The sequence below is a fragment of the Rhincodon typus genome, chromosome 7, assembly GCF_021869965.1.
Source record: "Rhincodon typus isolate 14 chromosome 7, sRhiTyp1.1, whole genome shotgun sequence".
NCBI lineage: Eukaryota > Metazoa > Chordata > Chondrichthyes > Orectolobiformes > Rhincodontidae > Rhincodon > Rhincodon typus.
In genome coordinates this window covers 80,297,943-80,310,774 of record NC_063338.1, presented here as the reverse complement: position 1 = coordinate 80,310,774, position 12,832 = coordinate 80,297,943, and the positions used below count along the sequence as shown (strand labels likewise).

Here is a 12,832-nt window from a genome sequence, read left to right as displayed (position 1 = left end):
GGAGCAGGAAGGCTGACGTTTTGGGCCTAGACCCTTCATTTTTCTGAAGAAGGGTTAGGCCCGAAACATCAGCCTTCCTGCTCCTCTGATGCTGCTTGGCCTGCTGTGTTCATCCAGCTCTACACCTTGTTATCTCAAATTCGCCAGCATCTGCAGTTCCTACTATCTCTGAAACAGTATTAAAATGTCCGCAGATTTACTTTATTAGTGAGTAATATACTCTGAACACAAGCATCAATCACTTGCATTTATGTGGTGTCTTTAATACAGAGAACTCTCCCAAGGGATGTATTGGTGGCTCAGTGGTTAGCACTGCTGCCTCCCAGCACCAGGGACCTGGGTTTTATCCCACCCTTGGCTGACTGTCTGTGTGGAGTTTGCACATTCTCCCCGCATCTGTGTGGCTTTCCTCCGGGTGTTCCAGTTTCCTTCCTCAGTCCAAAGATGTGCAGGTTAGGTGGATTGGCCATGCTAAATTACGCATAGTGTCCAGGGATATACAGGCTAGGTGGATTAGCCATGGAAAATGCAGGGATAGAGTAGGCGGATGGGTCTGGGTGGGATCTCTTTGGAGGATCGGTGTGGACTCGATGGGCTGCTTTCACACTGTAGGGATTCTATAATTAACAGGAATGAAATTTGAAACCAGACCATTTAAGATGTTAGGGTAAGTTGACTGAGGGTATAAGGTGGGAAGATGGCCATGAGACCATGGAAGTAATTGAATCTGAGGGTAACAAATGCATTGCTGAGTGTTGCAGAAGCAGGAGTGGAGAAGAATGATGAAATTAAGCTGGAGGCGAGGAAATGGAGTTGGAAACTCAGCCTTGGGGCCACTAGAGCACCATGGTTGTGAGAAATGTGGTTCAAATAGTGGTATAGAGTGGTATATCATTCATGGTACAGCACTGCTGTCCTCCTAAACCAGCCAAATTTTAATGACAATGCCACAGGCAATCAATTATAAACTACTCTTGCAAAATTCTTAAAAGAAAAGCAAGACACCCAACCTGACTATTAACAGTGTGTCCACTATAGTTTCCTGTAATCAGGATACTGAAGGGCAACAACAGACCTTTCTTTGAATTCAAGTTCCTGTGTCTGAATATTCTGCCTGGCAAGAACTGCCAGCTTATTAGAGATCGGCAGCTCCTGCATTCAGTAGCATCACTGTGAAGGCCATGGCTGCTGCCAGGATGACATCCAACAGCCCAATGACCGCATTCTCATGTGGGTACTGTTGAGGGTCCAGGAGTTTCTGGAGCTTCGGTAGCACAGGGGTTTGGAAACAAGGGTAGGGGATGGCCCTCAGCAGATACTTGCTCTTCCAGATGTTCAGTCAGCCATTGTGCTGATCCAGATATCCCCACCCCCACAATCTGCCTGCTCTGGTTTACCTCTTTCACATTGGGCCTGGAGGAGAAACAGTTGCAGCCCAGGAGGAATGGGCCCTTAAGTGGACGTGAAAGAACTGTGTAAGGGCCTTAATTAACATTGCAGTTGCACGGTGGAACATCAGCCTCCTACCTAGACTTCTAATTCAGGCTGGAAGGCAGCAGTTTTCTGAGATTCCTCCATCCCGCCAAATTAATTTGTCTTCTCACTTCCAGGCTGGCCACCTCTGAGAGTGGAAGAATCTCTGTGGGATGTGAGTTTTGATTGGGAATGTTGGCAGGTTGCAAAAATTTGGGGCACATCATGATTAAACTCAATCCTGCTTTACAGTCTTCACATCCTCCGCCAAATGACTATTATGAGGTGGCATAATTTTAAGGTGATTAGAGGAAGGTATAGGGGAGATGTCAGAGGTAGGTTCTTTACACAGAGAGTGGTGGGTGCGTGGAATGCGCTGCCGGCAGTGGTAGTGGAGTCAGATACATTAGGGACGTTTAAGCGACTCTTGGACAGGCACATAGATGATAGTAAAATGTGGGGTATGCAGGTTAGTTTGATGTTAGAGTAGGACAATAGGTCGGCACAACATCATGGGCCGAACAGCCTGTACTGCTGTACTGTTCTATATTCTATGTTCTAAATGGAGATGGAGGGAACCCTGTATGATTTTCTTTTTAACCTCCCATTCCATGGGATGTTTGAGTTAATTGTCTCATTTTCCACCCTGGCTGTGATCAGATAACACAACAGGACAGCTAATATATGAAGTGACACCTTCAGTGTAATAGAACATTCCAAAGCGTTTGACAGGAACATTATAAAACAAAGACTTATCAGAACCATGTGTGGTGACATGAGGTCAGATAACTGATATTTTCAGTCAAAGATGGAGCTTTTAAGCAGTGTCTTAAAGGGGAAAATTGAGTTGGACAGGCTTAGGAAGGCACTCAAAAACCTGGAGTCAAGACAACTGATGGCGTGCCCACCAGTGATGGATTGTTAAAATTGGAGGTGCGCTAGAGGTGCCAGTAGTAAAGAATCACATGCACCACATAAGGTTGTGCGGCCTGGAGGAGATTGCAGAGATAGGAAGAGGCAAGACTAGGGTGAATTTGAGAACAAGGGTAAAAATCATAATGTCAAACCATTGCTACCCTGGGCGCCTGTGTCGTTCAGCAAGCCTAAAGGAGATAGAGGGACAGATTTCCTGGGCAGGAGAGTTTTGGACAGCCTCAAGCTTAGGAGGGCAAAATATGAGAGACTAGCCGACAGGTAACAAATGCATGAGTTATGGTTTCAGCAGCAGATGAGCTAGCAGAAGGTTAAGGTCAGGCAGGGTTGTTACAAAGTTGGAGAGAAGCATTCTTAACAATGCCATGATTATGTGATCAGAAGTGCATCTTGCTATAGAATTAGTCAGACATGGGAACTTGCTAGTCCATTTCTGTACAATGTTGCAGGATTCAGTCAGAATTTATTAACATTACAATGCCCAGCATGTTATCCCAATACTTTTAAAGAACTCATTGTAGTGACAAACTTCATCCTTCCAATTTTCTTTCAGACATTTAATGGAATTTGCAAGCGAACTGTGATGATATCAGATATCAAGGATGTCTTGGAAGAGGAAGAATTACAGGACAAGCTTGAAATCCATTTCCAGAAACCAAGCAACCATGGTGGTGAAGTTGAGAATATAAAATATGTCCCAAAAAATCAATCTCTAACAGTGTACTTTGAAGAAGACGTGGAAACAATATAGTCTTTTGGTTTTCGGTCCCTGAACTGCATGTTCTTTTAAAGGCCACTCTTACCTTTCTATCTGTTGAAATAGATTATTTTTGTCACTTCTGGCCAGACATTTTATCCATGCTCCAATAATAGCTTTGATTATTGTTATCACGATTTTATCTTATATATGTATATTTAATTTAATCACTGCACTGAGATATTTTACGTTCTGTATTAATGCATTCTGGTTGTGCTTTTACCTGTCATGTGCAAGGGGTAATATGGCTTTTCATACCCATTCTCCTTTACATTGGCAAGAATATATAATTTGCAAAATGCCATGAGAAAATCATTGTGCATAAAGTTAATGGGCAAATAAAGAAATGAAAAATACTGTTTCTGTGTGTCTTTACACGGGAGAATAAACTTAGCCAGAGATTTTTTTCAAAAGTGAAACCAAAATAATAAGAAATATTTAAAACTGCAATTTAATTTTGAACCTTGTGCTTTTTTGCTCTGAAATGTTATGTGAATGGTGATTAGTTGGGGAGGAATGTTGTAGCCGTGATACAATCTCCTTGTTTGACAGGGAGGCTGTTTAACAGGCCACTCATTAATGTAGCGTTGTCAGCTGATCATGGATAAGGCATCCCCCGTTACTAAACCAAATGTATTTTCCATGCACGTTGTCAGTAAGAAAATAGAAAAAGCTGGGTTTTAATTACAATGTTGGCAGTGATGATGTGGAGGTGCCGGTGTTGGACTGCGGTGGACAAGTTCAGAAGTCACATGACACCAAGCTATAGACCAACAGGTTTATTTGAAATCACAGGCTTTCGAAATGCTGCTCCTTCGTAAGGTGAAGTGGAGGGAACTTCACAAGCATAGTGCATATAGGCGGAGAGATAATGGCAAGAAAATTCCAGGTAATTAATAGTGTGAGTGGACTATTGACAGGCTAAATAACAAATCTTCACAGGTGATCAAAAGTGTTAATGGTGTGAGTAAAGTGTCAACAGCTGAATAGCAAGTAAAGGGAATGACCTATGAACCGATTAATTGACAACCCACTCTCAATTGCACTTATCTGTTGACACATCTTAATTACCTGGAATTTTCTTGCTATTATCTCTCTGCCAATATATCCTGTGCTTGTGCGCATCCCTGCACTTCACCTGATGAAGGAGCAGTGCTCACAAAGCTTGTGATTTCAAATAAACCTGTTGGACTATAACCAGGTATAATGTTGGGAATAACACACTGATTACAAATCCAGGGCAAAGATGATGCCTGGCATATTTCATGTTAATAAGCAGCTTAGAATATATTGTTTTTAATGTAGGTATTTTAGAGTGTAGGAAAATGGGAAGAAAGAAAAAAACTTGGCAATCATGAAGTGCTTCTCATGACAGTTCGACATCACAAAACACAGCTGATGAAGTACCTCTGAAATGTATTCACTGTTTAAATATAGAAAACATGACAGCCAACAAGTTCACAGTAAATTCCTAAAAGCAATGCAATACTGACCGGATAATCGGTTTTCAACAATATTGATCGAGGGATAAATATTGGCCATGGCATTGGGAAAAATCCCCAGCTCTTTGAAATAAATCTTTTGCATCTTTTACATTCACTCGAGCAGGCACATGGTACCTTTGCATGTTAAACATTTCATTTGACAAACAGCATCTCTGATACTGTAACACTCTCTCAGTGTGGCACTGAAGTTTCAGCCTTGACTTTAGTGTTTTAAGTCCTGGGTTGGAACTTGAACCGGGAATCTGATAAATCCAGATGTGAGTGTGATCAACACCACCACCAACATATCTTCCTTCACTCCCTCTGTCTGCATTTCGCAGGGACTGGTCCTTCCGGGACACCTTAGTCCATTCCTCGACCATCAACACCAATCCCCCTTCCCACAGCATCTTCCCATGTAACTGCAGAAGATGCAACACCTGCCCCTTCATCTCCTCCTTGCTCACTCTCCAAGGGCCTAAACAGTCTTTTCAATCTGCTCAATGCATTCACTGCGCCCAAGGTGGCCCACTCTGGAGAAACCAAACACACACTGGGTGACCACTTTTCACAACATCTCCGGTCCTTGCGCAAGCATGACCTTGACCTTCCTGTAGCCGATCGTTTTAACACAGCATCCTGCTCACATGCCCACTTGTCAGTTCTCGGCATGCTGCAATGCTCCAGTAAATCACAGTGCAAACTGGAGGAACAACATCTCATCTTCAGACTAGGCACTTCACAACCTTCTGGACTTGATATTGAGTCCAACACCTCCCATTTCTTCTCTTCCTTTTAGCTCTCCTTGTTGCATTCTCTGTTACTATGTCCTCTCTCCCCTCCCCTGATGCTAGCGGGACTGTTTGTTCTTTTAGTGTGGCAGTTAGGCACATCATTGTTCTGTCATTCTCATATTCTGATCACTTAATCTGCACTATCAAGAGCCTTTCTCCCTCAGCACTCTGCTAATCCATAACTGCTGCCCCCTCCACACTTCATATAAGCTCTGATGAAGACTCATCTAAACTCGAAACATTAGCTTGCTCTCTCTCCATGGATGCTGCCTGACCCACTGTGATCTCCAGCATGTTTTGTTTTCAGTGATCACTGAATCATTTATCAGGAATAGGGCTTTCACTCCACAATGCTTTTCCAACATTCACAGAGTATTTTGGTTGATCTGTTACCTAACTCCAAATAAACCCCTTTGCCCATGCCCCTTACAAGGTTTTGTCAGCAAAGATCTATTGAGAATATAAGAAATAGGAGCAGGTATAGGCCTTTCAGCCTCTCAAGATTGCCTTGCCATTCTATCAGATCATAGCTGATCTGCCCGAGATCTCAACTCCTCACAGTCCTCAACTCCTCCATATTTCAAAAATGTATTTACCTCTGATTACTTTTAGTGATCTAGTCTCCATAACTGTCTGTGTTAGAGAATTCCAGACATTTGCTAACCTTGGAAAGATGAAATTCTTCTGCAACTCAGTTTTAAATGAATGTCTCCTTATTTTGTAACTTTATCTCCTGGTCTGCGATTTCCTCAAAGTGGAATTACAGTTTTAAAATCAATAATTGCTCTGGCATCAATTGCTTTTTATTGTTTCTGTCGCCCTTTGTGTGAAGAAATGCTTCCTGGTGTCATTCCTGAAAGGACTAGCTCTAATTCTTAAACTATTCTCCTTTGTCCCTGGCTTGCTAACTAGTAGAAATGGTTTAAATCTATCTACCATATCTGTTCATCTTAATCTCCTGAAGACTTTGACTGAATCACACCTTAGCCAAGGAATACATTGCCAATTTGCTCAATGTCTCCTTGCAACTTGCAGTGTCCGTGGAATCATTCTGATAAACCAATACTACACTTCCTCCAAGGCCAATGCTTCCTTATTAAGGTAAAGTCCAATCAAATCCTCCAAGTGTAGTCTAACCAGAGCTTTCTACTTGGCAATCAAACTGATAGTAAGCATAACCAATATTTAATCATCCCTGAAGATGTGAAATTACAAAGATCTGGCTAATCAATTATATGTTATTTGACAACACTCTTTGTTAACATTGCAGGCAATGGGTCATGTTTAGCGCATAGATAACTAATAGCAAATATGATTTTTTAGTTGTTAGCGCCAAATGAGAAGACCATTTCTTTATGAATTTAAAGCCATGAATAGCATAATGCCATGTCAAGGCACCGTTTATTTTATTGTAAATATCAACAAACAAACAACTTGAACATTTGGGGCATGGGTCTTTTGGCAAAGAGTCACAGAGTCATACATAGAAACAGGCCCTTCCATGATGTCAGTGCCAACCAACAAACACCATACCACACTAATCCCATTTACCTGCATTTGGTCCATAGCCCACTTTGCCCTGGTGTGTTAAGTGCACATCCAGATGCTTCTTAAATGTTGTGAGAGTACCTGTCTCCAATACCCTCTCAGACAGCACATTTCATATTTCTACCATACTCTGGGTGAAAATTCTTTCCTCAGATCCACTACTTACTCGTCATATTAAACATGCCCTCTGGCTCAGATATGCCTGTCATGGGGAAAAGATTCTCATGATCTACCGTGTCTATGATAAGTTTGTATATCCCAATCTGATCCATTCTCAGTCTCCTCTATTCCAGGGAAAACAAACCCAGCCTTCCAATATGAGGTAGGTCTCTCCTCATAACTGAGACTTTCCATTCAAGGTAATATCCTGGTGAATTTCCTCTGCACCATCTGTGCAATTACATGCTTCCGAATGTGCAGTGACCAGAACTGCACACAGTATTCCTCCTGTGGCATAACAAGGTTTAAACAAGAGTTCTCTGTGTCTATATTCTACAACCTGGCAAATGTAAGCAAGCATCCCTAATGCCTTCTTCACTATCCTATGTACCTGTACTAACACCTTACAGGATCTATGGACTTGTACTCTGACGTATCTATAACTGGGCTGGAAGGTTCAAATATGAGTCCCCGGAGGTCATAATAGGTCCAAACTGGTTTATTTATTCATGGGACGGGAGCATTGCTGGTTACATCAGCATTTATTGTTTTTCCCTATTTCCCCTTGAGAAGATGGTGGTGAACTTTCTTGAACTGCTGCAGTCAAAAGGAGAATAGGTACATACAGTACTGCTTTGAAGGCAGTACCGGGATTTTGATCTAGTGACAGTGAAGGAATGACAATGTAACAAGTCAGGATAGTGTGTGACTTGGAGGGAAACTTGCAGGGGTGGTGTTCCCATGTGTCTGCTGCCCTTGACCTTCTGGAAGATACAGGTTTCAGATCTGGCAGGTGCTGTTGAAGCAACTTTGGTGAATTGCTGTTGTGCATTGTGTAGATGGTAACACTGTGCATCAATGATAAAGGGGTTGTGTGCTGAAAAGGGTAGACAGGGTGCTTATTAAATGGGCTGCTTTGTCCTGGATGGCTTTGAACATCTGGAATATTGTTGGATCTGCACTCATCCAGGCAAGTAGAATGTGTTCCTTTACACTTCTGATAAGTGGCTTGCCGACTGTGGACAGGTTTTGGTGTGACCCATGCCATTCTAGTTCTGAGTCCCATGGCTACTCTCATTCACATCTGCCAATCTGACAATGCCTAAATTGTGGAATTCACTACCATAGAGAGCACCACATTAGTCACAGGCTACAAGGGTTATGGGCAGTGGGCAGGAAAGTGGGGCTGAGATGAGATCAACCAAGACCGTATTACATAGCGGAGCAGGCTCCAGCGGCTAAATCGCCTATTCTAGCTCCACTGGCAGAATGGGGTGAGACATTTTAGAGTGCAAACTGAACACAATTAAACACGAGACGGCAACAGCAAAATACACCTGGAACCTGAAATGAAAACAGAAAATGCTGCAAACACTCATCAGGTCAGAGAGAAATAATTAACGTTTCAGGTCATGGAGGCCCTTTCATTAGTTCCAGGGGGAAAAAAAATCATTAGAGATGTGATCGGTTTTGAGCAAGGCGTCAGTTGGACGAGGAGGGTCTCTGACAGAGGTAAGATCTAGTCAATTTCTTCGGCAGCAATTTCCAGGCATTTGTTGGCACTATCACTGCAATACTGGCGAACACTGGCTTCCTTCTCTTTCGCAGTCTTCACTGCTTCCTGTAATAAAAAAAAATGCACGGTTGCTTGTCCCAGCCTGCACGGCGCTGCTTCCCTTCGACCCAGCAATGAAGAAGGTTGAAGCAGGGATTGCAATGTGACTGAGTTGCAGTGGGATTCCGCTGATAGCTCGGGGAACTGCTTGCATTGTAAGCGAGGGCGGTATGTAGAAAGCAGTGTCTGTGTGCAGGTCCGGGACAGACGGCGACCATCCAGGTTCAACAGAATCAAATGCAGAACCTTTAAAACAAAAACACTAAAGTAAATGGATTTTAGTCGGATGTAAAACTCCTTTGCAATTTTCGGACAGATTCTACATTGTTTACGTGGCGACTTTGTGAAAATAATTTGAGTTTTCAGTTGCACCGTCGATTTTTGATTTTAGTTTCGGTTTTGTTTCTTCGCTGTACTTTGGCCCACCGGCAAAAACAAATATTTAATATGCTAATCGGGACCTCGGCCCATCACCTTGGTGCTGTCTCTTTTTAACAGCTGCTATCCGATTAGTCCATCCTGTAAAGCTTTCCTTTGGGAAAATTTCAACTATTGATCCGAAACTGGGAAGTTAACTCTTTAAGTGCCGAGCATCACGGCTCAATTAACAGTCAGTTAAAAGTTATGGGTTCAAGACCCACTCGAGAGACAGGAACACAGAAAAAAAACTGAGACTTACACTCCAGCTCAGTATTGGGGAAGCTGGAGATGTCCATTTTTGAATGAACTGTTAAACCAAGGCCCCACCTAGTCTCGTATGAATGTTAAAGATCTCAGTACACGATTTTAAAATGTGTGTATTGTACTTGTCCCTGGTGTTCTTGCCAACATCAATCCCTCAATTAATGTCATTAAGAAAAAGATTGTCAGATCATCATGAAATTGCTGCTTGCAGGATCTTGCTTTGTAGAAACTGGTTACTGTGTAACTCGCACTATGACAATATCCAGACTTCAAATGTACTGAATGGGCAGTGAAGTGCTTTGAAACATTCACTGATCATGGCAGGTGCTGTATAAATGCAAAATTTTTGAAAAAAAGAGAGAATGTGACCATAGGAGCAACTGTTGCAGAGAACTGGCGCAAAGATAATGGCCTCCTTGATGCTGTAACCTTTTACTGATCCTATTTTTAAATAATATTTTATTAGGTTTCCTCAAAACTTAAACAGTGACTATATTACTCTTTAGAGGAGAGACATGAGGTGCTAAAGATTTTGTTTTAATTAGTGATTTTCTTTCTGTTATAATCTTTCATTCAAGACAGTAGTCAAATAGGGATACGCAGGAGCCATTTAAGTAACAATTGGATGATATGGTGGGGAATTTGAGTGTCATTGTAAATGATTTTGTGGTAATTGTATATGTGTATTCTGAAATATCCCCTTAATATCACTTACTGCATTTGTATTAACCTATCCTTTATTGTAATTTGCTAACATACTTTATTCAATGTTGTCCATACTTAATTTTTTTTAAAAAGTAGTCCTGGACCCACTTGTCTTTCCCTTGAATTAAGTATAAAATTCAGTCTTGTTATGTTTGACCTAGGGACACCTTCACTGTGAGGTTGTTAATTAATTATATCTCATTGCATAAACCAGGTCTAGTATAAAGTGCTCAATGATCAGGTCCAGAATGTGCTGCTCCAAAAACCAACTATCCCAAAAACAACTCATCAACTCATCACCTAGGCTACCTTTGCTCACCTGACTTTTCAAATTTTATTCAGCTGGAATTGCAGTGATAATTTGCATTGATGTAGTTTGCTTAATGTAGCAAAATACTTCAATCTACACAAAAAAAAAGTTGGGCTTATAGGTAAGAAGAATTAAGAGGTACTTTTGTAGAACTGGCAAAAGCATTGTCGAAGAGATAACTGAAGATTCTGTCATTGACAGAAATCTACATTGACCAGTGTTGGACTTGAGGTTTCAATGTCGTATGTTGATTAGATGATGGAAGAATTTGAAGTTATGCATGATGGTTTTAAAAGCCTGTACATTGGGGAACTGGGAGGCAATAGAGTTTGGAAATGATTAGGTGAGTGGGTTTTTGTGACTTGGAGACAGTAAGGACTGCAGATGCTGGAAGCCAGAGTCAATAGATGTGAAGCTGGAAAAGCACAGCATCCAAGGAGCAGGAAAGTCAACATTTCATGCCAGAACCCTTCGTCAGGACTGGGTTTTTGTGGCTGGTTGTCCAATATGAATCAAGATGTGGAGGTGCTGGTGTTGGTCTGAGTGGGCAAAGTTAGAAGTCACACAACACCAGGTTATAGTCCAACAGGTTTCACCTGACAAAGGAGCAGTGCTCTGAAAGCTTGTGACTTCAAATAAACCTATTGGACTACAACCTGGTGTCATGTGACTTCTGACACAATGAATCAGGGTAGTTTCAGGCATTCACCATTAAGCAGAACATTGGAAAAGTCTGAAGCTGAAAAGATGTGAATTTCTGAGTCACTGGAAATGATATTTGGGGAATGGAGTGTTGTGGGAATTGGTAGTATTTATTTATGTGGAAATAGACAGTCACAGTGATATGAGATTCCAAATTCAGCTTGAAGTTGATCAGGAATGTGGTTGTGCATTATCACCGTGAGCAACCTTGAACAAACTTTGTGATCAGGGCCTAGGGTGTGCCTTGTCTGCTTGTGGTTTACTAGGATGCCTTCAAAATTGATCTGACTTATCCACGCCTTACTGCCCAACATAAGGGCCCAGAAAATCACTTTAGTATTACCAGGATATTTAAGGGATTTGACCATGTTTCTGAATAATATTGTATTGTAAACCATACAGGCACAAGGTATCTATTTGAATCGTAGTTCAGAAGTATCTAACATTTATCTCTCCTACAGTCAGTTTTAGTCTCAGATCTGACTACCACAAAACACTAATGAATGGTGTGTTTAAGTGAAAAATATGTGATATTGCAACAGTTGTTAACTTATTGGAGGCAAACCCTGAAATGACCAGATTTACACATTACATTGAATTACAGGCTTCTTGTTTCTTTGCAGTGCCCAGAGCTCTTGAGGGAATGGAATCAAACCTGGCAGAGAGGACCATCGCTGTATCAGGCTTTCCTGAAGACGTTCTTCCCATTAATGTGATGATTGACAAACTCACCATTCATTTTTTGAGGCCAAAGAATGGTGGTGGAGAGGTGGAATTTGTCTCCTATCCTACCAGTGACCCTGGTATTGCTTATATCATCTTTGAAAAGGAGGAAGGTATGTTTCCAAAACCATGAGTCAAAGAAAATCTTATACACCTCAAAACATGGATGAGTTATTCATGGTGCTGCCTACAAAAGCCAAAGTGAATTTCCCTCACAGTACATAATTGATGTTGTAAGCATAGGTATATGATCTATTTGTGGATAGAAAGATGATTTTCTCTTTCCTTGATTGTATCTAATGGCTTATTTGGTTTACAGTTTTTTTTTCCCTTGGAATAAGGGGCGTCACTGGCTAAGCAGCATATATTACCCATCCCTAATTGCCCAGAGAGCAGTTAAGAGTCAACCACATTCCTTTGGGGCTGGGGTCACATGTAGGCCAAACCAAGTAAGGATGGCAGTTCCCCCCCCCTCTCCCCCGCAAAGGACATTAATGAACCAATTGGGTTTTCCCAACAATCGACAATGGATTCATGGTCATCATTAGATTCTTAGTTCCAGATGTTTACTGAATTCAGATTCCACCATCTGCTGTGGCAGGATTCAAACCCAGGTCCCCAGAGTGTTATCTGGGTCTCTGGATTAACGGTCCAGCGATTATACCACTAGGCCATTGCCTCCCCCGCAGGAGGAGGAGCAACCACTAGTGAGTCTCCATAAGAAGACTTAACAAGGTGTAGTTTATTGGGTGATAGCAATTAGACACAAGTTGCTTTATCTAGTTAGATATTGTTATTAAGACTATTGTGAGGCATAGATAACACATCTGTCCCCTTTTGAGATCCAAAGCTAATCTCCCAATTTCCCCACTCAAGACTATATGAAATCATCAGAATGAGTGAAGCTGAATGCAGTCTTCAATATTAACCTTTTCAGAAGCAATT

The 12,832-nt window shown here is 41.7% G+C and overlaps 1 protein-coding gene and 1 long non-coding RNA gene across 12 annotated transcripts in view; one reads left to right on the top strand and one right to left on the bottom strand.

Moving 5' to 3' along the window:
- Positions 1–6,793: 6,793 nt before the first annotated feature.
- The window catches only part of LOC125483514, a 73,646-nt gene continuing 67,607 nt past the window's right edge, over positions 6,794–12,832 (bottom strand). Inside the window, exon 4 of the long non-coding RNA XR_007262475.1 lies at positions 6,794–9,009. This is a non-coding gene — a long non-coding RNA (uncharacterized LOC125483514). The remainder of the gene's footprint in view (positions 9,010–12,832) is intronic.
- LOC109915678 (RNA-binding protein 43-like) overlaps positions 8,427–12,832 on the top strand; it is a 63,085-nt gene continuing 58,679 nt past the window's right edge. The window contains exons 1-2 of one of the 11 annotated variants that reach the window (XM_048599167.1): positions 8,427–8,530; positions 11,788–12,000. In XM_048599167.1, coding sequence (XP_048455124.1) covers positions 11,808–12,000 — 193 coding nt within the window. In that variant the 5' untranslated portion in view covers positions 8,427–8,530; positions 11,788–11,807. Of the gene's footprint in view, positions 8,531–8,550; positions 8,661–8,812; positions 9,031–9,749; positions 9,772–9,836; positions 9,872–10,353; positions 10,584–11,158; positions 11,268–11,383; positions 11,574–11,787; positions 12,001–12,832 lie in introns of those variants that run through there. The other 10 variants (XM_020515336.2, XM_048599161.1, XM_048599162.1 and 7 more) reach the window with 10 other exon arrangements.